At 38.5% G+C, this 27,794-nt stretch overlaps 1 protein-coding gene across 1 annotated transcript; it reads right to left on the bottom strand.

Annotated features, from left to right (window-relative positions):
* Positions 1-698: 698 nt before the first annotated feature.
* HTR7 (5-hydroxytryptamine receptor 7) lies at positions 699-27,775 on the bottom strand. The gene is made up of 3 exons (XM_009955067.2): positions 27,249-27,775; positions 1,302-2,048; positions 699-753 (listed from the first exon to the last, which is right to left on the bottom strand). Exons 1-3 carry the CDS (start codon positions 27,773-27,775, stop codon positions 699-701), a joined length of 1,329 nt encoding a protein of 442 aa, XP_009953369.2.
* Between the last annotated feature and the right edge of the window lie 19 nt (positions 27,776-27,794).

The raw sequence follows: 27,794 nt of genomic DNA, 5'->3' as shown, positions 1-27,794 counted from the left end.
TTATAGTAATATATTACATAATCAGTGCATTTTATATTAATACATTACTAAAATTATAATTGATGTATTTATTAATAATGAATTTTAAATACAAAATTTTTTTTAATAATATTTGACCCCACCCCACTGAGGGAAGAGCTTCGTTACAAAGAAGTAGAATCACGTACTTGGATAAGCTGCAGCGGTGGGTCAAACAACTAGAACTAGAAACGTTAAATTATCTTAATTCTTATGAAAAGCAAGGCTTTAAACCATTTTCAGCAGAAGTGATGACCAAAATCAGTTTGTAAGGATACAGTCCAGATGTCTCTGAATGTCATAAAGCCTTAAATTTATTTTTGCCTTACTGACTTCAGAAAGGAGAGAAATCCCAGGAAGCTAGAAGAGCTTTCAAATAGACAATAAATTAACTGCTGAAGTGGAACAAGGACTAGCCATACATCAACAGAAATTACTTGAGCACAGACAGGGTCTCCATCTAGATTAGAGAAGGGCTCAACTGATAAAACCAAGAGAATTAAAGAAAGAAAAGACGGACAAAGACCAGACAGCTCCTGAAACAAACTGTAATCAGACATATTTGTTATGTTAGAAATATAGGACAAGATCTTTACCTGGTGTAATTGGCATAGCAGCACTGCAGCTAATTGTGCTGCATGACCGTATGCAGCAGTAAATGTTGGTCCACATGACTTTACTCAAACTCTTATATTAACATTGGAAGTGTAACATATTCTGTCAGTGTCATAGTCGCTGAGTAAAGGCAACATTGAATTTCACAAAGTAGTTTATTTCCAGGCAACCCAGTAATTTAACGTTTAATGGCCTTTGTTTTTATAATAAAGGGTATTTCTAAACAATATACGTTCTTCAATGCAGCTTCTTCTTAAATGGTTTATTTTTATAATAACAAAGTGGAAAGCAATGAATTATACTGAAATTTTCACCATTCTCAGGTCTTTATTACAGCAAAAAGTTTTTGGGATACAAGATGCATCCAACATTCAGACTTACTAAAAGTTGTTTGGGGCCAAGGGCCAAACAAATGGGTTAGGCCAACTTTGCTCTTTCCTCACTAGCAACTCAAACATCCTGCACCACCTTTTACCCTCCCCCTTTCTGGTATTCCTCTTACACCCAAATTATTTAGATGGTGGTCTTGTTTCTCTAGGCTTGCTAGGACTGGTGGGCTGTACAAGAATCAAGATGGTTCTTCCCATAACTCTTTTTCCAAACCTGTGGGGAAAAAGCTACTGTGATAAAACAATAAACGATCATAGTAAAAGGATGAGTGACCTTACAGAACAAATTCTGGCTTTTCTGCAAGCTTCAGAGCCTCATGCATTCCTGCAGCTGATAGTTTCCGGTTGATATTCCTATATCTGCATTGCAGGAGGTTGCGATAAGTTGTCCTCAGGTCCCGATTGAAGAAGGCATATATAAAAGGGTTAATGAGAGAGTTTGCATAACCCAACCATAGAAATGTTCTCTCAACCCACAGTGGGATACAGCTGCATGCTGTACCACAGATGAAGGGCCTGGCGGTTGAGAGGAGGAAGAAGGGCAGCCAGCAGACAGTGAAAGCCCCAACAATAATGCCAAGCGTAGTGGCAGCTTTCTGTTCTCTTTTAAAGATGGAAATGTTTTTCTTGTCGTGCTTTAGGAGTCGTGAAAAATTAGTACATTCTTCAGATTCCTTGTGCAGTTTTACAACTCCATTCATAGAAATCCCTTCCATTTCATCCAGCTGGGGAAAACCAGCAAACTTGTGTTTAGCAGCACTCCTCTTGGCAGCTTTGTAAATCTGATAGTACATGAAAAGCATCACTGACATTGGAATATAAAATGCAACTGCTGTGGAGTAAATGGTGTAGCCGAAGTCTTGACTGATCAAACAAACCTTTTCATCATTTACATTTTGGGCCCAACCGAAGAGCGGTGGTATAGTGATAGAGGCAGATAAGAGCCATACGCACAGGATCATTTTGGCCATACACTTCCCGTTCTGCCTTACAGGGTATGTAAGAGGTCTTGTTATTCCAAGGTACCTAGAACGATAATGTAGAGTTACTATATAGTGTAGTGGTTAACTGATAAAATTATTTCATGTATTCTGCTCTGAAACAAAATATCTTTGGCTAAGGTTTCTATTTCACACTTTTCAATCTCTCTTTGTGTCTATTTCCAACCTTTAAATTCATGTACCTTTCACATTATAATTTATAATGCTGATATTCTGTATAAAAGGACTTTCATTCTAGAAGGAAATCTCCCATTGGCTGTAACAGACTGCGATTTTAATGAATTTGTACAATCTTCATGCAGATAACTCATTTTTGGGCTTTGAAGGAAATGCTGAAACATATATTTTATTTGGCTAACTTATGAAATCTTGGAGTATAGATGAATGCTCACTCCACAAAGCCTACGACTTTTTGTATTGAGTGCATGGTTAAGTTAAAACAAGCACGCATTCACCTTCATTCTTCTTACATATACAACAGTTGTGAAGATGGCTGCAACTAAACAGAGATGATGGGTTGTCTTTCTTACCTTCACATTTCAGGTGGGAACAACAAACTGTAAACATGCCAAAAGCAGATTATTTCAACACTACAGCAATTCATTTTATTATCATTTCATTAGAAAGAAATTATATTTATTCAACATTCAAACTGTTACTGAAAAAAATAACAATCATATTGTCAGTTCAAGAAGACCTGTGGAAAAAACACACTTTCACCAGAAGGTAGGTTTAGGGTGGTAAATCATAAACAGACAAGAAAAAAATGTTTATAATGTGTTGAGTTTGCACAGGGAAAAAAAAAAAAAAAAAAAAAAAAAAAAAAAAAGTCTGTTGACTACTACATTTCCTAAGCTGTGATAGCTTAAACTATGTAATTTTTTCTATTTTTAAAAAAATACCACTATGGCCCTACATAGCTGGGCAGCCATTTCCTAATTTTGTGTTTACTCTCAACTACAGAAAAATTCTTTATTTCCTTCTAGCTATGGAAAGTTCCTTTGGATGGAATTAGATGCTTTTCTTTTTTACACCTAACATTTTTGACTTTGAAATGTGGTTTCTGCTCAACTGGAATTTACTTACGAGTTACTGTTAACTTCTCAAATTGTTCTATTTTTCCTACCCCCCAAAAGAAAGAATCTTGAGAAAAATCACTATGGTTCACCTTGTTACTTGTAAATTACATGGTTTCAAATCAGGCTTCAGAACCCTTTTTTTCAAGAGGTACTAGTGTTTCATTACACAGTGAAGGTTTTGAAGGGTTACAAACAAGATATATAGTAACGTGATTAAAAATATTTTGGGGGGGAGAATTTTTTCTCTATATATTCAATTAGCAAATCAAATGAGTATTTGCCTGGCTCTGCGAGATGCTGCATTGTTGATTTTACTGCAATGCAGTAAATTACGGCCAGTGCTGCTGCTTTGTACCAGCACCCAGGTATGCTACAGTTCTGGAAAGAAAAAGAAGCATCATTTCGTGATCTGCTCTGATGAGTAACGAACAATCCCTTTCAACAATGCCATTGATTTTATATTGCTGCTATGGTAAGTGTTACACAAAGGACAGAACTTGTTTATTGTGCCCTATTCTTGACACCATGCACAAGTATATTACAGCAGGCCAGCATTTTGCTAGTGAAGCTGTGTCTGCTGGGGCTGTGAGCTAAGAAGAATTATTAAAATAATCTCAGATTACAGAAGTGCAATGCACGGACCACGCTATTAAAAAAGGCTGTTTCTTGTGCTCCTCATCATCAGCGTTAGCATATAGTCACTGGACCAGCTCCAGTGGCTGTGGGCATACTGTAGCATCTGTGGAGATTTCTATTTTGCAGCATCATGGCCTGTTTGCGCTTCCAAGGAGCTGAAAGTTGTCCGAGGCACTCCAAGATGCAGAAGAGCAGGGTTAATGCAGTGAAGTTTCAGAGTTTAACTACCTAAGGGATACATCATACTGCTTTAAGTAATGTAACAACAGCAAGGGCAAGTTATTAGCTGCAGCCCTTCCGAGACAAGAGTGGCACATGCTTAAAATTTGACTGAGAATAGCATGATTTAGCTACAAAACAGTTAAACACATCCTTTGTGCAGAAAGATTACTTGTCACTTACAACGCGTTGTTTAAAAAAAGTCTTTAAAATGTTCGTCCGCCTTCCTGAAGTAGGTATTTTTCTAGCTATTACCCAATTGGTCATTAAAAATAACACACTTATGAGGTGAGCTTTGTTATGTAGCTAAAAAAGTTAAACTGGATTTCTGTAAGAATTGGATCTGTGGGCTGCATGCACTGAACACCTGCTGATGCATTCTCATGCATCAGAATATAACAAAAAGGATTCATAAAAGCAGAGGTATACTGAAAAGAATTAAAATTCATTAGTTTTGCTCTGGCACCACTTTTTTTGGAAGCTATCTGAGCTTCAAAAATGCTATTTGAAATTAAAATACATTGATTAACATAAAAATACACCAGCATCCTTTCTGCCGTATCCATTTTGCTAAATGTAGTGTGATAGCGAAAAGAAGTAAGCAGGCATAAATGAAGGAATGTTATCTTTTTATCTCTACATGTGAAATCTATTACCCTTGAAAACTTACTCACAACTTCAAAATAATGTAAATTGCTACTGTTGTCCAATACACTAGAGAGTGTCCAAGACTTAACAGATTCATGAACTTCAAAAGTATTGTGTCAAATTCATTGCAAAAATACACAATGTAATGCTTAATCTTTGGTTATTATTTTCAAAAAAAAAAATTACTAAAGGTAAATCAGCCGAACTTAACATATCATCCAAAAATATGTAACATCTTGCCTTACTGCTGGGAAAGAAAGAAGTCAAATTCCCTAAAAAGCCCATTTCATGCATCCCAGCTACGCCCCACAAGAAAGAAGTGTCTCAGGTGTGTTATTCTGAGACTTGTTTCTTTTACATGCCACAGACGTTCATTTTGATCCTGGTGGGGAAGAAACTGTGCCTCATTTCTCACCTGTACAAGAAGGGCAATGCTATTTCCTATTCTTCCTCCTCTGAATTCCTTGACTATATCGTTCTGCCAGACAGGGCATCTATCCACATTACACCCAGTACAGCAAGGACTACATCTAGGTTGCTCCCCTAAAGCACAGCACTGCAGATGCCCAGCTCTTATTTCTTATAAACTGGTCATGGCATTTCTCATTCAGCATTGCCTGATGCTGTACGCAGAACACCAAAGTGCAGGATGCTACAGCAAATGACTGTCAGGCAACACCACGAGAAGCACAACGTGTATTCTGGTTGCAGTCCTGCTGCCACTGCAAGAAGAAAGGCTGCTGGGTGAGTGGAAAAAAATGAGAAGGGAGAACCTGGCACTAGTGTCTAATGGATGCAACAAAAAAAGACAATGGGACCTTTTTTTGTACTACATCACTGAAATGTGGAAAACAGCCCCTTACTCAAAGAGCTCAAAATAACAGCAGACAACACAGACCAAAAAGAAGGCAAATGGTGAGTGACAGAGTAAATTTATTTTTAAATGGACGTGTGTAAACACATTCAACATCCTCATTCTGGGTTGGTTTCTTATGATTTCTTCAGTGTCTCCACTTCCCCATGGAAGGATCAGAAACTGGCTCCTGATCCACAGTCTCATTCAGCTGTGAGGCACACACAGGGTGCCTAGCTCTAGGGAGGAAAAATCATCACTTGCCATCCTCTTTCTGGAGCTCTGTTCAAACATAGGCAGGGGGTAAAGAGCTCCCTCCTGTGTGGGGTGCTGTCGTTCACAATTGCCACTTGCCACAGTCACTAACAATGGTAAATGCAAATTAATAAGTCCTTTCTTTCCTTTTGCTTAATAGAAATCTGGCTCCCTGTGATTGAGTATTCTCTCCCAGTACCTCTAAATTGTTACCATTTAATGACAGGAAATTGTTATAGATAATTTAATGTAAAACCATTATAACCGTATAGGACTTCTTCTGAGATCATTCAGTTTGTTGTTTTTTTCGTTCTGGCTTTTTTGATACTGATGCATTAAAACAACCACGCAGATAGTTTTTATCCTACAGGGCTAAAAAAAAGTCTCTGTTGTCACTTGAACTGTAGACCACACAGGTATTTCTTATTACACTGTGCTCAATATATTAAATGTTACAGCAAGTGTTAAGATGTAATGTGTATGGAAAGAAGAATGGTATATGGCAGAGGGAACAGGCATCCATGGACCGTGGTGTCTGTTTCTGGCACATCATTTTTTCTCTCTGTGACTCTTTGTATTCCTTCTTCCCATTTATGTTTGTCTTAGCTATTTTCTTGTTGTGATAGCTGTCACACATTACAGCTTGCACAGTGATTATCAAACTGGAAACTGGACCACCACTGTGTTCCACTAGATGTTACTATATTCAAAAATATGAAAGGCTTCTTTTCTTGTAAATATATTAATTTCATTTTCTAATCTAGGAAATTGTGAAAAGTAGTTAGCTTTATCTGCACTACCATGGAGTGAGTTCACATGGTCATCTACTTATCATCTACTAGAAGAACTTCTCAGGAAGATCTTTCTCATCAATAACTCTCCATTTGTGGCTGAATTGATTAGTAATTCTATAGATGTAGATGATATCAATTTTTCCTCCAAGAATTTAAAAATCAGCAGTGCCAGGTATAGTAGTATTTCAGGTTAACCTGGCATGACTTTTTTTGGTGTATGTATGTGTGGTGAGAAAGTGATTTTTTTCAGTAGTACAAAAGTTCATTTCATTTTCTTTGTGCTTTTTTTCCAGAGGAAGATAAACATAGCTGTAATATTTAAGCTGTAAAAATGGTGCATTGTTCATAGCTATGTTGGAAACTTTAAGATGGGTCTAGTCCTCACACATTTTGAAATATCCAGAAAGCAAACTGAGACTTAACAGCTACATCAACGATGGAAAGAAAATAGTAATAGGATGGTCTAATTTTAGATCCTGCGTCCGAAATCTTTTGTTATTACCTCTGTTATATGGCTAAAAGATAAAGAAAAAAAAAGTAGAAAGACTTGATTCTCACTGTGAGCAAAGTCACAGAGTAATAGAAAACCTAGCAGCTAAAAGCGTTAAAACTGTTCTGAAGCCTCCCGCCCAACCCAATAATAAATTGAATGCACTGTGGCATCAGCATCACTTATGCCACTTTTGGAACACACACATGTAATTTCTCTGTGTCTGGTCTCCATGTACTTTATAGGCAGATAGAATTCCATTCTAATTAGTCCACACTCATTTCTCAGAATTCACTGACCTGATCTAACAGACGATTATTCCAGAATCAGATTAGCATCTTTCAATGTCTGACTTTGCTTTTACGAAGCAGATTGGATTACTCTGGAAATGTACTGGAAATTATATAGCTGTGTATTATAGCTATTTCTACTGGGGATCTTCACAGATTGTTCTGTTACCACTTACCTTTCGACTAGGAGTTGCAATCAACCTGAGGTTCTTTCAGTTCTTCCTATTTTTGTATTTTAAGAGAGTCATAAAACTGTTTTCTTTCAAAGACACATAAATGCTTACTACTTTGTTTTTGTGCTCTTTTTCTAGTACAGCAGCTTTCCAGCTTCAATACATATCTCCCTGTATTAGTGTCTTTGCCAGCCCACAGCAATAGAATCCTGTCTAATGATTCACCAGCAATAATAACTTATTATGAAGAATGACACTGATCTACTGTTCTTCCTTCAGTGGCTGTGATTCTCTCACAATGTTTCATAATTTTTCTGTTTAATTTAGCACAACATTAAAAGACACTTCATAAGAACAGGACGCCATTCCTAAACGCTATCCAGCATTCAGAAACAGTCTCCCTAGTATAGTGGTGGATCTAGATTTTTTTCCTTATACTTCAATACATTAAACAGGAACTTAAATATAAACGTAACAAGCTGAAACAATGATCAAATCTGTTATTTCTGTTACGGCTATGTCAAACTACCTAACAGAAGTTGTTTTCTTCTTTTCAGAGATATTGTGTTTACACTAAGCAAGAGATGCTTTGTCCCATAGACCTGCTTTTAAATAGAACAAGGTATACAAACTGATCAGGGAAATACTATTCCCATCACATAGCTAAGTACTTGAGATGGAAGTAAAGGGATAGAAACATAAAAAGACTTAAGTGCTGAGACATGAGTACCACAATGCATGACTTTGGTATTATAATGTGAAAAGTAACCTTGTTAATTATTGTATGACAATAGTGATACCTGCCTTTCTGCTATACAGATTTGCCTCATAATCACATCATGATAACTGCCAGTTTATTGTCTGGGAAGAGGAGAATATTTCAGAGGCGGTAAAATACTTTTCTCCTTCCCAGAAGTGAACAAAGGTACTAATTTCATTGCATATATGACAGCTTTCAGAATATGAATTAGATAATTTTAAAACCTAAACATGAAATATTGTGCAATGTCAGAGTGAGACAGCAGAATTAACAAAATAAACCATTACACAGTGGAGAAAAAAAGACTTTGTTCAACTAGTTCTGTGCACCATCTAGTTAAATGTTGCATCTTTTCTATGCAGTGAATTAGTACATAGTTTATAAAAAGTCTTAGCACAGTTGCCAGCTTCCGCATCTTAATTGTGTTTGCTAGAAATAGTTAAAGCTCTACTTGGTTCTTCTCAGTCAGGGAATGCAGTAGCGTGAAAGATCTTAAATGTATGATTTGGTATCTACTGTTCTAGATGCTTATCCTTCATGTTTCATACAATTTCAACGTTATTCTTATTATTGAAACAGTGATACTTTAATTTTGATACTTGGAAGAATGAGAATTAAGTATTCGTTTTGCTTTCAGCAAGGTTAACACTTTCCATTATTCCCCTTCTTGCTCTCAGTTAAATGTATTTCCTTAAATTCTCTTTACAAGAGGAAGATGTTCTTTCCCACTGTTAGAGCGGGTACATATTGAATACAGTACTATACTTTTACTGTACACAGTAAATGTTCTGACTTGATTTTTCTTTTTCTCAAAAATAATTGTAGGGTTTTATTTTTGATGGAACTCAAGAACTGTAGGCTTTCCTGGCAGTGGGGGAGGATTAAGTCAATCATAATTAAATATGTGTTCATTCTAAAGGAATGTAATTTGCATAGTAGAAGACTATGTTCTCCTCTCTTACATTTCTTTCCATTTCCCTGTACTTTCATGGACTTTCTTCCTCTCATATTACATAACTTTACAGCTTCATATTTTTCTTCTTTATTTTAGCTCATTTTTCATGCTTTTATTTTACTCATTCTATTTTTACTTCACTTTCTTGCCCTGCCTCATTTCTATGTCTCTCTTAGCTCTGTATTTTCCCCCTCCTCATTTTTGCCTGCTGATCTAAGACATCCATCCCATAGACCGGGGGATCTATTCTGCTGTCATTCTAAGAAATATGTAACAACTGTATTGCCAGAAAAAGATGTGCCATGTCTTTTTGTCTAACTTCTATTATCTTAGTCATAATTTCTGAAACCATATTCCTCTCTCCTTTCAGACCTTGGTAAATTTCTTTAACCTGTCCTCATCCTTTGCTTTCCTTTTCTCCTGCATGACTGTCAAAGTATTTGTCACCAGTCACCACCTTGCTCTTCACTTCCTGAAAAACAGTTTGGTAGCCTTTGGTTTTCCACTGCGAATAATATGTTCTTTGGAAAAAAGCATCCCAACATATAGTTGCTGATGTTTATCTTGCAACACTGCCTGAATGTTAGATAATATGTATTTCCTAGCCAATATTTTGCAATTACCCAAACAAATATTTTATATTATGGACTAAACGCTCTTATTAATTTTTTGAAGAAAACAGTACATGTATATCTTCTATTCTTCTGTCTTCACCAATGATGTAAAGATAGGAGACATAAGAAGGGAAACGGATTTCAGCCCATTCCATCCTTGACCAGCCTCCTAGAATCTAGATGCACTTGAAAACTGGAAGGTTTTGGCAACGAAACACTTCAAATTAAATTGCACACTGTAATGGAAGACTTCCTAATTTTAAATTTTTTCAATATGTCTGAACTCCAACTTTGTGGATTTCATCATCTCTGGTTTCCTGTATATAAGTGCAGTTTGCTTACTGAGAGCGATTGAATTAATCATATACAGAGCTTAAAAGTGCTTCTCACCCCACTTCTTGATGGATATTCTGTTACACTTCAAAAGCACTCTAGATCTGGGCAAGCCATACATAGGAAGAATCCATTTTTCTTTACACTTCAACAATGTGCAACGTTGAAGGAAAATAAAAAATAATGTAATGCTTTTCTAAAAGAAAATGTATAATTGTGTGAGGGGACACACTACCCAATACTGCCCTTTCACTCGCATAGATTTGAAAGTTTCCCTTAATTAACATTGATCTACTTTTTTGTGTGTGGAAGAAGTGGAAAGAGAGTCAAAAGGCTCTTCCTAATTTTTTCTTTATTTTCAAAAGTAAAAAATTGTATTAATCAAAATATATATCACAATACATGTTGTGATCACAATACACACTACTGACATTTCAGGAATATTCCCTAGAGAAGGGCTTCCCGGGCTTTTTAAGCAATGTCTCACCTCTCTGAAAAATCCTTCATGGAATTCATCATAGTATACACACAAACTGCTTCAGAAGTGCAGAAGGCCAGGCCCTCATACACTGTTACAGCTTCATACCCTATGGTATAATACACACTAGTTGTAAAGTCATTTCATCAATCAAGGAGAAAAAGGAAAAGCAAAACATCTTCAAAAATGCCATTTGTTGCTATCTTCAATAAGGTGATTTATATCGGAAAACACTGCTTTGTTTAAAATTCACACTACAGTTTATTCCACATTGAGTGCCTTTCTATCATTCCAAAATATTTTAGACTCATAGAAATAGATGCATACATTTGCATCATGTCAACTGTTGTACCTGTCTGAATATCTAATTACATGTAGACTAATGTCTATCTTATGTGACTATTTTTTCGTCTTCATGTGTATGATGCATAAATGATGTATCTCTTTTTATTAAGTTATTTCAAGATGCCTGGCCTCTTTTTGAGGAGGCAAAGAAGATATTTTAGCCTTCTGATACTATCAGAAGACTAAGGTAGGAAAAGCTTTGTTGTAGAAAAGAATTAAAGAGAAATCACATTCTCATTTATTTCTGCCTGGTTCTGTTGCAATGTTTGTTTGAGATTGGGTGTGCAGCAAAAACGTTCAGGTTGGAAGAAAGCTAGGAAAGAGGTTTTATCTCATATGGCCTTTTGTCCGGTAAAGGAGAATTGGTTAAATCTGAAAAGGGAAAATGAATCTGAGGATGACAAGTAAACGATCTGCCATGACTGTAGGGAGGTGGCACTGGCAGTGAGCTTGAGGAGCATCAGAGACCTTGAGCATGAATGCATATAGTTCAAAAGCTACTAAGAATGAATGAAGCTTGACTGAAATATCGCTTAGTGATGTTACGTGGGACTCAAGAGAGAAAAAAAGACAGAGAAGTACTGGCAGTTACTGTCCTCCTTTTATCAGTGTAGAGAATCTGAAACAGCAAGTGAATGGATTGGATGAAGGACTGGACCACTGGATGCTGGTAAGGCACTGGAGGAAAAATTACATAGCTCTATTCTTTCTTCTTTATAGTAAAGAAACTGGGGAGGAACGCTTTAGCACTGGAAGCCGTCTTTATGATGGCCTTAGTTCCTGAGGAGTTAATCTCATGTTCTGATCCTTACTTGCAAGCATTTCTACTTCCTGCACAATAAGTCTCACTGTCCTTCTGGCAATTACAGTCTATCAGAAGACAGGCGTTAACCATGATCTTTTGCTGAATGCCTACATGTTTAGAGGATCTAAAGCCTTAGATGATTCATTTGCTCATTGGCCTGACCGAGTTATACAACTTATGGGCTAACCAGAATAGAAAAAAATGAGAGATGGATGTCATCAGGATACCAAGCTGCCCAGCTGATAGGCAGCAGCATTCACTACAGTTGATATTTGCTGATAAGAAAAGGTTTATTTGCTGCTTTGCCTTTCCTGTGGTGGAGAGTAACTTAAGCAAAGCTGTGGTTTCTTGAAGCACCAGCTGAGATCAAATCCCTACTCTGTTACTCAGAGGCAGTTCCTGAGAAAAAGAACAGAGAGGAATGGAAAGTAGTGAGTTTTGCAGACTAGGAACTGGAAAATCCTCATTTTCCTCTTTTGGGTTCCCCCATCTTACCCCTCTCATCCCTCACTCCCAAGGCATTGTCAAAGCTAATGAAGATTTCAGGTTTTTGTCAGTCTGCAGTACTTCTAACATATTATTTTTCCTCCTTTAATTGCCTTCAGAAAGGGTTTTAGTTCTCAAACTCAGAACTTATTAACAGAGCTCAGTTTTCTCATCCTCCGATATCCTGACTGGTGTTGTCCTATGGCAAAGACAAGCACTTGTGATTCCAGGCCAGTCTGCTGGCTTCAGCCAGGCCAGAGGAGACGCGCCAGGAGACAACCACCAGACATGCCTCAGTCTGTGGACCATCCTGTTCTGTGCAAGTATTCAAGTAGGCTGTAACAAAAATTGCAATGTGTTTTCTCTCAGTTCTGTACCCTGCCAGACACCAGCACAAGCATCCCTCAGGTGAGCAAAGAGGCAGGCTGATAGCCCGCAGGATCTGTGTCTGTATTTTGGCCAATGTATCAGCCTACCGTCTTCTCCTCCCGTATGTGCACAGGCCCATACACTCACACACACACACAAGATGACCCCTTTGTATCTGGCAGCAAGATGGATCCCAGGATGTACATACTGCAAACAAGTTGAAAACAGAGCAAACTCCATGGGGACCTTCACAGAGGTACTGAGGTGCCTGCAGACGCACATGGGAGGGTGCATATGTGGATGCAGCTGAGGCAGCCTGGAGAGTTTCTCAGAACGAGTGGTGGAGGCTTAGATTGGGGATGGGACACCAGGCCTTTAGATGGTTCTCAGGAGGAGAGGTTGCCAAAACAGTAGAGGAATGTGCAGTTCAATGACACAAAACCACAGAACTTCCAAGTTTCTGCACCCAGCTGAGCACTCTGGCTGCTCCCTGGCACCATATTAGCGTAAGACCCAGGACTCTTGTGCTCCTTGCTTTTCACAGGAGAAAGCTTGAACACACAGGGAACTGCAGAAAGCTCTGCTTTGGGTAATCAGGGAACCTGAAAATCAGGATTTGCCCTGAGCATACCAGGCTGTCTCTTGAGGTGCAGTTTAAGTGGCCTGCTCAGAACCACAAGCTAAGCCTATAGACCCTGATCGCTGAGTCATAACAAGCCAAGGATGGAGCTTCAGTTGCATAACTGTTTTGTTTTTTTTTCTATTGCTTGAGGTAAGCTAACAGATACCTCAACTAAAATGTGGGGGGGCTTGATTTCAGAGCTATGAAAAACTGTCTTTTTTAGAAAGAAAACCCTCGTCAGACTCCCATAAAGTAGAAATGGCTAAGGTGATTTTCTCCAATCTCACTACGTGAGTCATGCTTGGATTGACACTAAACATCAGCTTAAAAGGAATTATTTTGAAAGTTATAATGGTGTTTCAAAATTAAAGCCTCCTACAACTTTAAGTAGAAAATCATGACTGATGCCTTTAGTATAATTAAATTAAGCATTTCAGAAACTTCCACAGTATAAGTGATGAATGAAATGAAAAATCACAGCCCATTGAACTGATAATACCACTATATTAAAACAAAGTATCTTCAGGGAATAGCTATTTAAATATGCTGGTATTTATGTTCCCTCTCTTCCTTCCTTGAATACAAACAATTTAAACATAATATCTCCAGATAAAGCACTTAAGGAACAACCCCTGTAGAATACATCTTCCCTCCTCCCGCTTCTTTCTTTTCCTCACTCTGAGGAGACAGGAAGAATACTGGGAGGACCTGATCCAAATTCTCCTCTTTGCTCCTCCTTGACAGTAATTTTGCAAGAGCCCTAAAGAATACCTATATAGTCATTATGGATGAATCTCAATACAGAGCTACTCTACTTGGACATTTTTGGTTTTGTCCATAGCTGTATTGGCCTGAAGGCAGATCTGAATTTGTCAAAAATCACACAAAGTTTTTGCTGTGTTCTGCTGGATTGAGTATGTAAAAATTGTAAATGTTCTCCTCAAGTTTTACTTTTTTGCCCAAGCACAGCAGGAAAAACCCACAGTATATCAATAAACTGTGTTAGATACACAGGAAAATCTGAGTCTAAAGCAGGTTTCACTAGAGGTATTCTTTTTAAAACTTTGGGATGTGCAAAGCATCTTGTATCGAGTCTGTATATATTTATCTGTATATATTTATCTATAACATTACCTGTGGAAATGTCAGCCAGAGGTACCTACTGTTCCTAGAAAGTGGGCACTGTGGGTTTTAATTTCACTCTGTTCCTGAAAAATACTTTTAAAATATTGTCATTGTAGTTCAGCGTAAAATACACTTTTCACTAATGTAATCCTCTCACAAAGGAACTCTCAATGCAAGTAGGTCTGAAAGCAAGAAGAAAACACACTAACAGAATAAAAGTGAGAAATGGCAACTTTGGGATGGCAACTGAAGTACTGAAGCAGCCAAAGCATCTAATTAATTCTGTTTCATAAAAAAGTCTGAGATGAAAAAGGATACTGTATCTCCTCAAACACCAACATATTCTGGCAGACTAACTTAGACCAGTGATGATTTACTTCAGAATAGTAGCAAACAAAGCAAAGAATTTTTGTAAGGCTGAGTCAATTAAAAAAAAACCCAAACCACCAAACTACTCAAAACATGAGGTAGGGAGTTTGTGATAAATTTCCAGAATATTAGCTACTAAGTACAACTCTAGTCAGAGCACTAGAAGTTACCACTGCTCAAAGTCACATACTGACAATTATCAAGCAGTGCGGTGTGAAGAATGAAAAGACCCATGCTGTGTTTCAGGAAAGCTTTAAAATTGGCCTTCATTCTGAATTTTATGAAGGAAAAATCCAAAGTTTATTTTATCCTGAATTGACTGGTTAGAAACACAATGGTGCACTGAATCCTGCTTTTTACATACAATAAATGAACTGAATCAACTTGCTCTGAAATATTGAAAGCGGACATCACTAGAAAATAACTCTAATTGTTACTTTAAAAAAAAATTTTAGCAAAATCATCTTAATTTCATAAAATATTTTGATAACAGAACATCCTATTCTGATCCCCCACAATACCAGTAGTTTGTTAAAGATGCAGACTCTGGAGCTGCTCATCCTCTACAGCAGTAAAAGCATGTCTCACTTCCCTATATGAATTGGTCCTATCATAGGAAGAAATCATAACCTGTTTTGGAAGGGGAGGCAGTGGATTGGAGAGAGTACAGCATGCAGGGAAGTTATCAAGGAAGGAAGGCAGAAGATTAGATCAAATTCTGTATCTGCAATTTAAGAACCTTTTGGAAAACTGCTATTCAGTCCTTTCCAACAAAAACTACTGGAACGGGGACTTAGCAGAATATAATAAGGTGATTCCTCCCCTGTAACTTATATAAACAGACTTCTTTTTTTGCCATTTCTTGATATTTTAGCAGTACATTGTCTGCTCAGCATGTGGTACAGAATGAGTTTATCATGTTTCATCATCTTTCATGTCAATGAATGTGAGCTCTACTGTAGCTACCACATCTCTCAACCTTATGTCATTTATTTCCTTAGCACACATTTTAACTAACATATTTGTTTATAGCAGGCTTGTACATCAGATCCCAAGTTCTCCCTTCACATGCAATCCTCCTGCCTGCTGTCATTTTCCTCAGAAAATGTCTCATTCAGCAATATTTTGGAATTTAATGTCAATAAATAAATTTGTCAGTTCAAGCTCTCTTCTATAAACTGGAAATAGAAAATTTGAAGGAATTTAGTATTACTTTACAAACATTTCTTCCCCCTGCAATTACTCTGAATCCTTAAATACACAGCCCCAGGTGCCCTTTAACTGAAGGAGAAGGTTGAAGGGGAGAAACATCTAGTGATGAAAAACAACTGCACCAAAACCAAATTGTGGTGGGTAAAACTTTATGTTCAGCCCTTCACCACCACAGTATTTAGTAGTTCACTTCTCATAATATTTACTCATTTTTACCGGCAGGTTTTGGAAAGTAAAAAGTAAGGACCAAACGGACACTACTTCTTTCTAGCTAACCAGTCCTCCACTCTAATGAACTTTGAACCTCCTGGGTCTTGCTCAGACCTGCCAGGCTGTGGTTCCACGTAGCTGGCTTTTTCCAGTTTGCCGCTTCAGTAAAATTTAATCAAAATCCAGAAGTCCATACTCCCCATTTCAGATGTCACCAGGTGCACTTTTGCAAAGGCAGCTCCAAGTAAACCTAGAGATTAATAGACACGAAACCTGAAAAAGGGAGATTAGCCAGGATAATGTGTCCTCTTTGTCTTGCTGAATAAGGGCCTGACCACAAGGTTCCCCTACAGTATATTCTTTTCCTTCAGCAACGTCTTTCATAATTTTACTCCTTTTTAAAATCATGCAAAATCTGCCACACTAGATATTTTTAAAATATAGAACTAATTTGAACACAACACAAACTGCTAACACCAACTTCACAGGCATGGAAACATAGTACAGAATAAACCTTTTGCTTTTCTCCTGTCAAGAAAGGAGTTTCTGGCTCTCATGCCCTGGACTTTCTGTACAGAATGACAAAATTTGAGGCTTGATTCAACTACTGGCTATCTACAAATGACCATTTGTCCAGCTCAGTTTGTGTGGGGGTTGGTCACAATTCTTTTACAATACTTTTTCACGTTCCCCGGAATTCAGAGTTATACCTTTATGCTGAAACAGAAATAGATACAGCTGATGATAGACCATCTCCTCCCCCAAAGTCTTTAAAGAGAGTGGGATGTGGATATTATCAACGATCCCAGACCTCTCTTCTCTGTTCACTTCACAGATGGTACGCCACAGGCGAAAGCAGTGAAATAAGTGGGATCGGTAGAAGGAAGCCCTTCTTCTCATCTCTCAGTATGTCTTTCCTTTGCTTTTCTCAGCAGGAAGTTGGCAACTCTAAGTTTCTTCTGAGATGTAGTGGCACCAACTTGGTGTGGATAAAGACTAAAATACCTAAGATTTATTGTTGTGCCTACAGTTTCTAATAATATCAGTTCTCATTGTCAGGCTGACAACTTTAAACATGTATCTGAATTTGGGAGCAGAACTCTGGCATCAGTATGGGATGAATCACCACAACTAGCCTATGGACATCTTGGGGAGCTCACTGCAAACTGCAGGTGTTTGGAATGTTTGATACGAGGATCCCTCCATTTTAACACTTAGACAGCAGTGGAGAAGCTTCATGTTAAGTAACAGGATTTGGAAATGTTAAGCTGCTTCTTGTGTTGTTTAATTCACAGGCGACTACGCTATTTTAATTTCAGTTAATGTTTTTTTTAAAAATGAAGATTGTGTTCTGCTAGTGACCAAATTCATCTAGCAAAAATAGCTTTTTAATATGAGACAATGCACTTTTGAGAGATTTCAATCTGTATTGTTGCTAAAACTGCTTGTGCTAAGAAGCGGATTCTCTGAATGCAGACTCTTAAGGTAAAAGGGAAACTGCAGCATATAACAATGCAAAAATTAAGTCTTTAGAGCCAAAGATGTACTATTTTTAGCATCTAAACATCTTATTAAAGAAAAGCTTTGTATCTTGTCAGCAGCTGTTTTGGGTCATGGGTATAAATATTTCCAAGTAATTTGTGGCCAGACAACACACTCTGACTTCATTCAGGGATTTAGTATTTCAACTATTCATTAAATGTCAACTTCTACAGCAAATAAACAAAATGTAACAACCCACATGGAGAACTGCTTACAGAAAATTATTCTGGCAAATGGTACTGTATCTGTGTATCTGAAATATTTCATGACAATCACAACATGTTTTCATGGTTCGTATTCATTATGACAGTTATGTTGCAAATTCTACAATAAGTTTAGATAATAGCATATACTTCTGTTATCTGTGCTCATGCCTTGCATTTCCACCTTCTAATTTTTATGCCTGTTGCCAATTTGTAAATATCTGTTACCAGAGTAAATCTTCCAGGCCGCTATTCTTTACTTGGATCCAAAAATCCCTGTATTTTCTCATACAAGAACAGTCCTCTAACTAGCAGACAGATGCAACTGACAACAGACTTGGGTTTTTTGCAGTTGCATTTTATGTCCCTCTCTGGAGATCTGCAAAATGTATGTTGAAATACATTGTCCCTAATCTCTAAGATCTCTCATGAAAATTGAACAGTTTACAAATAATGCACTTGAAGAAAGCTCTGTATTTGTGGCTCAGTCTAACTTCCAGCAGCAATCGGCCATATTTCTGATTGCAGGTACTCGTATAGCTGACGAGAAATGATGATTCCAATGCCAGCAAGGTTACTGATCAGTATTCTTCAGTGGGACCAAAGGTGGCACAGCTACATGCCAGGTTATTGGAGAAGACTGCATGATATGTCTGCCCAGATCTCAAATAACAAGCTCTCCCCAAAAAACTGGACAGCTTTCCACTCAAAAAAGTCAAAGTTTATTTAAATGAAAACTAGAAATTTGATCTGTTTAAATACAGCAAACTCATTGTATGGTGAGTTAGAAATAAAAAGATTTGTACACAATTCTCCCACAAAAACAGTGCCCTTGCAAGGCAAGCCTTTGCTTCCACTTCTGATTTTACCTGTCAGTGAGTGTCTTACATACAACAAACTCTGCCCAGTCTCCCTTGGTGTCTGAGCAGTATTTCCACCTCCATTAATATGTGGCAAGCTGCTGCTTGCTCCTCAACCTGCTACACCCTGCAGGACAAATGGCTCACAATTCGAGAAAAGTGTTACCTTTCACATAGCTGTACCTCCACTTCCCACAATCTCTGTAAAGAAACATAAAAAACTGTAAATAAAAATAGATAACGAACTTTCCTTGTGGTTATATTTTTAACTTACACTTCTACAAGCTAAAAAACTCGGTTTCAAGTTTTTGACAGTACCAAAAAACCACCCATTTCCTTGATATATCTCAGGAAAAAACTTTGCTGCCAGCTTTTTCATCAGGACACAATGTACATCTAAGAATAGATTTCACCCTAGTTTCTCCTTACTTTAAAAACCACTTATTTTTGTAATGTCCCTCCTTGGTTTTGTGTTTTGGGTTGTTTTTTTTTTTTAAACATTCATGACCATTTTACTGTGAAATAGCTGACCATGATGATGTTAACCCTCTCAGAGGTCTCTTGTGCTAGCTTACAATTTGATAGCAGAGGCCAGGATAAAGACAGAAAGAATAGGCTCAGTACTCACTTGATTTCCCTGCACATCTCAGTTCTGCATGTTATTAGAACAGCTGGCACTATTGGAAATTTCATTCTTGTCTGTGCATTACCCAAAAAACTTGTTTACTGTTAGAGGTGAATCACTACCTGGTTTGCATACCTGCTAATATGTATAGAACCACCCATATGTATCAGATAATCTGGATATTCTATATAAAGCCTCTTCAGTAAACAGCAAGGTACGAGAAGAAAATCAAAGCTGCTGCACTCTTTAATTTTGTTATGTAAGTTCAAACAGAATAGAAACAAATTTTCCCTGTGATGTATTTAATTACTGAAGCCTTTTGGAAAGGAAAACTTAACCTTTGTAGCAAGAGTTTGCACAAAAAATGTCATGTTTTCTCTACCTTCAGTATACATAGGAATAGGTATACTATGAATCAACCCTTTAAAAACAGTTGACTATCCAGTACAATATGAAAACCTAAAACTTGTAAGCTTTCCAGCTGAAAGAAATTATCTTCATCTTACAGACAGTAGTGACCATTAGGACAAAACTGCAGTAAGCATTGCTTTATGATGTTTGTGCTTTGTACACTCGGATATCAGAACCGGTAATTTTGCTCCCCAAGAAATTGTATGACGACTGCACCTCAGCAGACTCAACTGTTTCTCAAGCTCTTTTTTGTTCATGCAAGACCTACAATGGCCAGCTCTTTCTTCAGATTTCCTAGTCCACAGAAAAAGGACCAGATCTTTGTGTGATATACTGAGAAAGAAAGGAATGAGTTGTTTGTAGCTGAAAAGACAGCACCATACATACAATATAAACTGCAGATTAAATGGGATGTTCTGTTTCAAAAGTTGCCATAGAAGTTTCCAACAAAATGCTTCAAACTCAACAACAATATTAAAAATAATACTGGATTTCTTTTAAAGAAATAAGATATTCTCCTTACATAATTTACAGGGATTTTTATAAATAAGTTTTAGACAAAATTATTCCAGAAAAGTCAAAGAACACTCCTTGATGACTTTCTGTTCCTCTAGAAGGTTGTGAGAGCATGCTACCAGTGATACAGTAATCTTGCTTCAAACACAGTATAATGACTACGAATGTTTTGAGGTTTCATTCTGTGATACTCACTCAGGCCAAGAAAAACATTCTAGGAAAATATAGTTTGATACCAGTGTACACAGGTTATACTACATCATCATGCCAGTATGATATGCATTTGCATTTTTGTGATTTATATTAGGAGATATTTTTGAAAGCTCCCTGCAAAAAGTAAAAGGAGTGTTTCTACAATTGTATTTTTCCTGTGCATCTTGAAGCAAATCCAACCTGACATGGAAACTAATCTCTTAGGAAAAAAATAACTTTTAAAATATCTCCAGAATGCCCTGCTTGGCAAAAATGTGAATTAACGATCCCTTACCTCTGACTATCAGGCTCCTTTGAAATGTCTGGATGAACCCCCAAGAATTAGAGACCCCCAAATCACTTCTGAAAACTCATTCAGTGTTAAATCCTGGTAGGAGCAAACAGAAGATTGTTTCAAATGTGGGGGGAAAACGCAACATCCAATTTCAAGAAAAGGCATCCACATAAATGTGATGTAATTGCAAATCTCCTGGTACTGACTGAACTATAACTCCCCATTCATGCCTACCTTGGAATGTTACCAACTGCAGTCAGCTTTTCACCGCCACCCCTAGATTATATTGCATCTCCACACTTCATGATTCCGTTTCAGTAACACTGCTTAAATGCATCCAGATTTTTTTCTATAACATCCTTCAGCTTCCCAATCTTTGTCAGCCCCTATTGTGCAGCCACAAGACACACCTACCAAACTTCAGATCTTATGCCTGTTCCCACTGCAGAACAAAACCTCCACTCTTTTGGTGGTAAAAGAACCCCCTTTACTTACAAGTTGTTAAGTCTTCACAAAATAGTCCTTCTGATAGATAAAATATCTTTTATTTGATACCTCCTATCTTACTTATTGTGCATCTGACAGTCTAGTCATGAAGCACAACGTCTCTGCAAAACATAACAAAATGATTTTTATGGCCGAGACCAGGTTACAGCGTAAGTAACCACACCTCTTGCAGGCTGCCTACATGACATGGGAAAAGATGCCTGAGGATGCCACAGAAAGGTACCCAAAGAAGTGTGATCCTGTTAGTACAGCAGAACAGCCCAGTTTCATTTACTCTTTTGGAGTAAAGCTCAGTGAACTTTTATCTCAGCGAGAGATATCCATTGCGCTGCCTTGTACTACTTAATGCATCCAGCTTCTAACTCAACTTCTTCATCTTAGGATCTGGGAGCAAAAATCTATGTTGTACCTCTTCTCAATGTAAATAATAAAACGGAGATTGCAGAAGTGCTCGGCAAGAAATTATCTGCAAAAAGAAACTACAACAACTTAGGAACATTCAGTGGACTAAATTAGAAAAACTACATGGAAAGGAACAAAAACAAATTTGGTTTTTTCCACTTTAGTAGGTCAATGCTGTCCGCATCTTTCATAAGCTAGACAAGTTATTTACAGACTCAGAAAGAGTACAGTTGTTTATCAGGCTGAACAATGGAAAGAAGGGCTCATGTGATGGTGGTTGTGGTTAGGAATCAGCTGCAATATTGATCTCAAAACTTTCTTCTGCAACATAGACCTTAATTGCAGTAACAGTTTCTCTTAGGTTTTTCCTGATTCCTCAGTTATTTCTGTGTACATATATATACTGAACAAAATTTCATGGGGGGCACCACTGGTGGGTGCCTATACTTATTCTAGATCCAAAATATATTTCGTACAGGATTCTTTTCATATCTATCTCTACACATATACTCTACATGCACTTTCTGAAGGAACTAAGCAGGGCTGGCAGAATAGGCGGCAGCCTTTTCCAGCCATGGCCTAAAGGCAGAAGGAGACTTTCATACCAAACAGGGAGCCATGAAGGGCTCTTAGGTGCCATTAGGCACGGGAAATTGCTGACAGGGTTTTCAGGATGTTTTGGATGCAGGTAGAATTTAGATACCTGGATTCTACTGAAAGTGCTTAAGTCTATATTTAAATGCAGTCCCAAGTTCTTCCTGTGAAGCAATTTGAGGCCTCCTCAGTTCCCAGGCATGCACCAATGGCACTGGAAACGAGGGAGTTTTTAGGGACTAACTTATTCTAAGGTGAAGCATAAGGACTCATACTTACTTGGAGTATGGCAAAAAATACCTAACCAGGAGGGAGAGAGAACCGACCCTTGTGTATAAAAATCTCAGGATCAACAGAAGGGCCCACTTTGGTATCATTTGCACACAAATTCTAAATCCTTATCAACTAAACACAAAGTCTGGAACACTCATGAATTGTTGGCTAAGATACAGACTGCAAAAGTTCCCCAAAAAGTGTTTCATTACTTGTGTGGGTGTGGGGAAAGTGTTATAACTCGTCAACTATATCTGAGTAGTTACGTTACTTTATCACTTTCTAAGCCAAAGAGCTATTTTTAAATTGAATTAAAAATTGCTACTTATGCAGTTATGCAGTGGATACTCTCCAAAACAGGATTTCTGAAGCTATCTTCAGTCAGGAGAACGTGATGAATCAGCATGCAAACACCACCAGTTTAAATTCAATTAATTCCCTTTATATTTTCATTTACCCACTAAGATGTGGTTTGCATCCATCCCTCATAATTCATTCCTAATGTTTGCTCACTCTTAAATGGAAAGGAATCTAAATGTGGTATAATTTATTTAATTCAGAACTAGAAAAGTGGAGCCTTAAGAGACAAAAACCAAACAAGTGAATAAAAATGCTGAAAGGAGGCTACTGTTCACTGAGGCACAATTATCCTGTCAAAGTCTCTGTAACTCCTACCTTTCTCCAGAGCTACCCCTCACATCATGAATGTCAAGTATAGCAAAGGTAATACTGAGTGTCCGGATATCAAGCTGTTTTGCCTGTTTATCATTATGAAATTTGAAAAGGGAGAAATTCTCTTGCTTCTGCATCGTATCTGGTTTTGTTCTCACAGACCTGCCCGTAAGCAGACAGTCTTCTTCCAAAGTGGGGGCTTAAATAAGATAGAGATACCTCAAAAATAATGCTCATCTCGGGTCACCCTGATAAAGATCTGTAGAGGTTTTCATGTTGTGAAACAAAAGGAAAGATATGATCTGAAGAAAAGCGTAATAGTCCAAATCTTGGTATTTGGAGATTATCTCATGATCACTGAAAATTTAGTTCTTTGTGGATAATAAAATAACCTTTTCAAACTAGCTTCTTTCTTGTGCACCCTGTACAAAGTTAGAGAACCCCATAATAGCATACTAACATCTACTTTGCAGTCTTAACATTTATACAACTTAGAGTAGAAGCAAGTTAAAAAGTACAAGCAGTGCTTGATGTGTCTGACTAGGCAAAAAGATGGGAGTTTTCTTTCAACAGAATGAGACCAGCCCATTTGTAGACTCCATGCTAATCTGCATCTTTCAGAGTTTTCCAAATGATAAATTCAGCTGAAAAAACATATCCGCCACTAAGGGCTGTGCAGTAAAATATCTCTGTGTGCAATAGGCCTGCCAGCTGCTGGCATTTCAGGGCTCTCAGTGGCATGAGCTGAGTAGCACATATTTGTGCAAGGGAAACAAATCAAAAATCCTCTTCAATCTACTCATTTTATCCTGTTTGGAAGGGTCTCAAAGCCTCTTTTTTACCAGCTACAGTCATTTGTCTAATAAAAGATATTACCTCTCCTTACAAACCTTGCCTAACAGTCTGTAACAAACTAGGGTTTGGTTTGGGTTTTTGTTGTTTGTTTTTTGTTTGTTTGGTTTTTTTTTTTTAATAAAGATTAATTCAATAGTAACATTCTTTCAGCTATTTACTTTCAACTGATTCTCATATCTGCTTCAGGAAGAACTAGATGTTTAACAATGAAAACTAAAATATCCGACTTATTTGCTGTCTCTGCACTGCCTGCAACAGCCTCATCTTTCCCTTCAGGAGAGACTTTATGGGAACACAACAAAGGCTTCTTAAAGTGTCCTAAAGAGCCAGGTGGCAGTGAAATTCATAATTATTCTTTAAAAATGTTCTTTTTTGCCCTATCTTAACAATTCTCTCCCTAAACAAATGTCTCCTGTGTGACCCCAGGACACTTAACTGTGTTGCAAGGTTTAAGTGTATCTAAGTGTCACCAAGAATAGCGGCCAAGTTGAAGGACAGTGAATTTCATTCACTCCTTCCCTGCTTCTGGATTTCCTGGTTCATCTTGTATCTGTGTTCTTTGCACTGAGATGTTATAGGCTGTATCATCAGAGATCTTCTCCTCCTAGATAATATAAAACATGCAAGTGTTCCCACCAAACCCATGGAAAAAGGGTCCTTGTGAAAATGGTCCGACCCTCTAACGCACTATACACGTTGTGATCTGCAAACTCTTGTACCACATAAAATACTTTATCCGGAGGTACCAATTTTTTCAGAGGAAAGTCTCCCTCACTGATCATTCAAGGCTTTCCTAACTATGTAAGTGTTAAGATCAACTGCCAGTAAGACAGTACCATAAAAATCAATGCTACACCGGCAACATTTCATCATTCACATTTAATTTTCACCATTCTCCCTGATTTGTATATTTTGTACACGTTCACTATTCAAAGCTTAGTTAACATCCCAAGCTAATCTCTGGCCTGAATGAACAGTGTTACAACAGTATAACATCGCTTATTTTTAAATAGGATTACAAATAATGGATTTTTTTTAATTCTTTATTTACAAGTAGTAGAGAAATTTTGCTAATGAGTTGCTGGCTTGTTTCCTTTTACTTATGATATCACTTATCTTAACTGTGTGATGGATTTGGGTGACAGAGGTTAAGCATCAGGATTCACAGAATTTTGATTTCAAGTAGAGAGTAGAGAGCAGTATAATGAATTATGAAAAGGTCATGTTCAATAAAAATTCAGTGAAAGAAGTAGGAATGCAAAGACAAGAGGAGAATAATAGTGGTTTAAACCAGCACTTGTTAATAAAAATCAGTCATTCATAATAGGTTACATTCTGTTCTAAATACATAGCTATATCTCTTATGGGTGTTTTGGGGGGACGGGGAGGGGGGGAGAGAATGGAAAGAAAGCAGCAAGAGGCACAATCATCACTGTGATCAGTTCAGTCAAAGCCCCTGTTCAGCACACAGCAGTGACCCCAAATGTTAAACTGAGAAATGGAAAAGAGTAAAACTGAATTACTCCAGTGCTACAGTGTAAATCAGTCACACATCCTTACTTGTGTAAGAAAGCTTCATTATGTTAACCTGTCTTCAAAAGGTTATTAGGAATGGAGGTGAAGAACTCAGAGACGGACAACAAGAACAATCAAAGAATGGAAACACTTCATGTGGAGAGCGTGGAAAAATGAAATCGTCTATCTTAAAAATAGCTAAGACAGAAAAATAGAAAATAACATTGAGAAGGTAGATAAGCCTATTCATATTTTCTTACAATACTGGAATTGAGTTAAAAAGACAGCAAATTTCAAGGCAGCAACAACAACAACAGAAAACCCCACCCTTTGATAGTCAAAGTCTGTATGTGGATTTCATTGCTACAAGATGCTTTGCAGCGTCCTGCTGCATAACTGCTAGCCATTATAGAAGTCACAAAATAAAGAGCATTGGAGCAGGGGATGCTTATACAGAAATTAAATTTTTGAAATTAATATAAACCATGATGCTCCTTAGCATGAAACAACCTCCAGTTATTTTGGGAAACTCTTGAAAGTATTTCTTTACAGAAACCTAATACGAAGTTCATTCCAAAAACTTCCTGAAGTAGACAGTCAAGGCTACTGTAGACTATCGGACTTGATAAACTACTTCTACAGTCTAGTTAGGAAGTTCTTCAATTTCTGCAAATTGTGTTGAGTTGTAATGAAAACAGCCTCCCTCTAGACACTAAAATTCTTGGCATGAAATTTAGGCTGTAGAAGAAGGGAAGTTACAGGCTGCAACATACTTTACAATGGGACCTGGAAGGAATAAAGGAATCTGTTAGCCTTCCTCTGCAGAGGAGAGCTTAGACACAGGCAAATGCGAGATCTTAGTTACGGCCTTAACATCAGAAATGAATGCCTGAGATCCTCTTCTGCAGTCTGTATACACCTCCTTATTGCTCCAGTGCCCATATCTTTTGGAAGATGCTAAATGTCAATGAGCATATCTTGTTTTTTAAGAGGACAGACGAAATTTTTTAAACAGCAAATATTTGAAAGCAATTTTTCCTTCAAACAAGAAGTTATTTGTCAAAAACGGTTCTCTTAGTTGAAACGGAGCTATTCTGGAATTGTCATAGAATATGATAAAACCCTAATAAGCTACAAGGCCTGTGCCTTCTCCGACCTGGTAAAACTCCAGTGAACTGAGTGAGGTTACGCTTCCTCAGGGAAGGATCAGCTCAAATCTAGCTGTGGTTCAAAGCAGTTTAAAGACATAGGGTGCAAATTTTAAAGCGGCTGCAAATGCCCCATTGTTTGTACAGAGCCACAGTAGACGCCTACAGTTTTGTTCTGCCACTTTGACTCTGAAATGACAGCAGGGAAGTGACCCGGAGGGGAAACGAGGCACCTGGGCTGGGAGAGCGGGAGGCAGCACGCACGGCTCCGGCGGGCTCCTTCGAACGGGAGAGGCTGCAAGGGTCACTCTCCCCTCCCTCCGCACTTTTAGCACGTCTACAGCTCATTTCCAAGAGACCCGGAGGAGGCAAAAGGGGCCCCCGGTGGAACCGCTCACGGCAGGTCCCCAGCACCGGCGGCCCCCTCGGTCCCCGGGTCGGCGGCGCGGTGCCGGTCGCGCCCGGAGTGCCCCCAGGGGGCGGCGGGAGCCTCACCTGTCGATACTTATCACGCAGAGAGTCATGATGGAGGCCGTGCAGCACATGACATCCATGGCGATGAAGACGTTGCAGAAGAGGCGCCCGAAGATCCACTCGCCGCCGATGAGGTCGGTCACGCTGACGAAGGGCATGACGGCCAGGGCCACCGAGAGGTCGGCCAGGGCCAGCGAGACGATGAGATAGTTGGAGGGCTGCCGCAGCTTCTTCACGAAGCAGACGGAGATGACCACCAGGCAGTTGCCGGCGATGGTCAGCAGGGTGATCAGGGAGAGGAAGGCCCCGATGACAACTTTCTCCACGTTGCCGTAGCTGAGGATCTGCTCCCCGCACTGGGAGTCGTTGCCGGGGAGGGGGCTCGCCGTGGGCAGCGCCGACGGGGGGGGCGACGGGCCGAGCTTCGCCAGGCTGCGCGGGGGCCAGGAGCCGGCGATCATCCTGCCGCCGCTCAGCGCCCGGGGGTCCTCCAGGACCGAGGGCCGGAGGTTACCGTAGAGGTGACTGCCGTTGAGGGCGAGGACCATGTTGGCGTGAGCTGCCCAT

Source organism: Leptosomus discolor, chromosome 6, assembly GCF_034619465.1.
Source record: "Leptosomus discolor isolate bLepDis1 chromosome 6, bLepDis1.hap2, whole genome shotgun sequence".
Classification (NCBI taxonomy): domain Eukaryota; kingdom Metazoa; phylum Chordata; class Aves; order Leptosomiformes; family Leptosomidae; genus Leptosomus; species Leptosomus discolor.
This window is presented reverse-complemented; position numbering and strand designations above follow the sequence as displayed.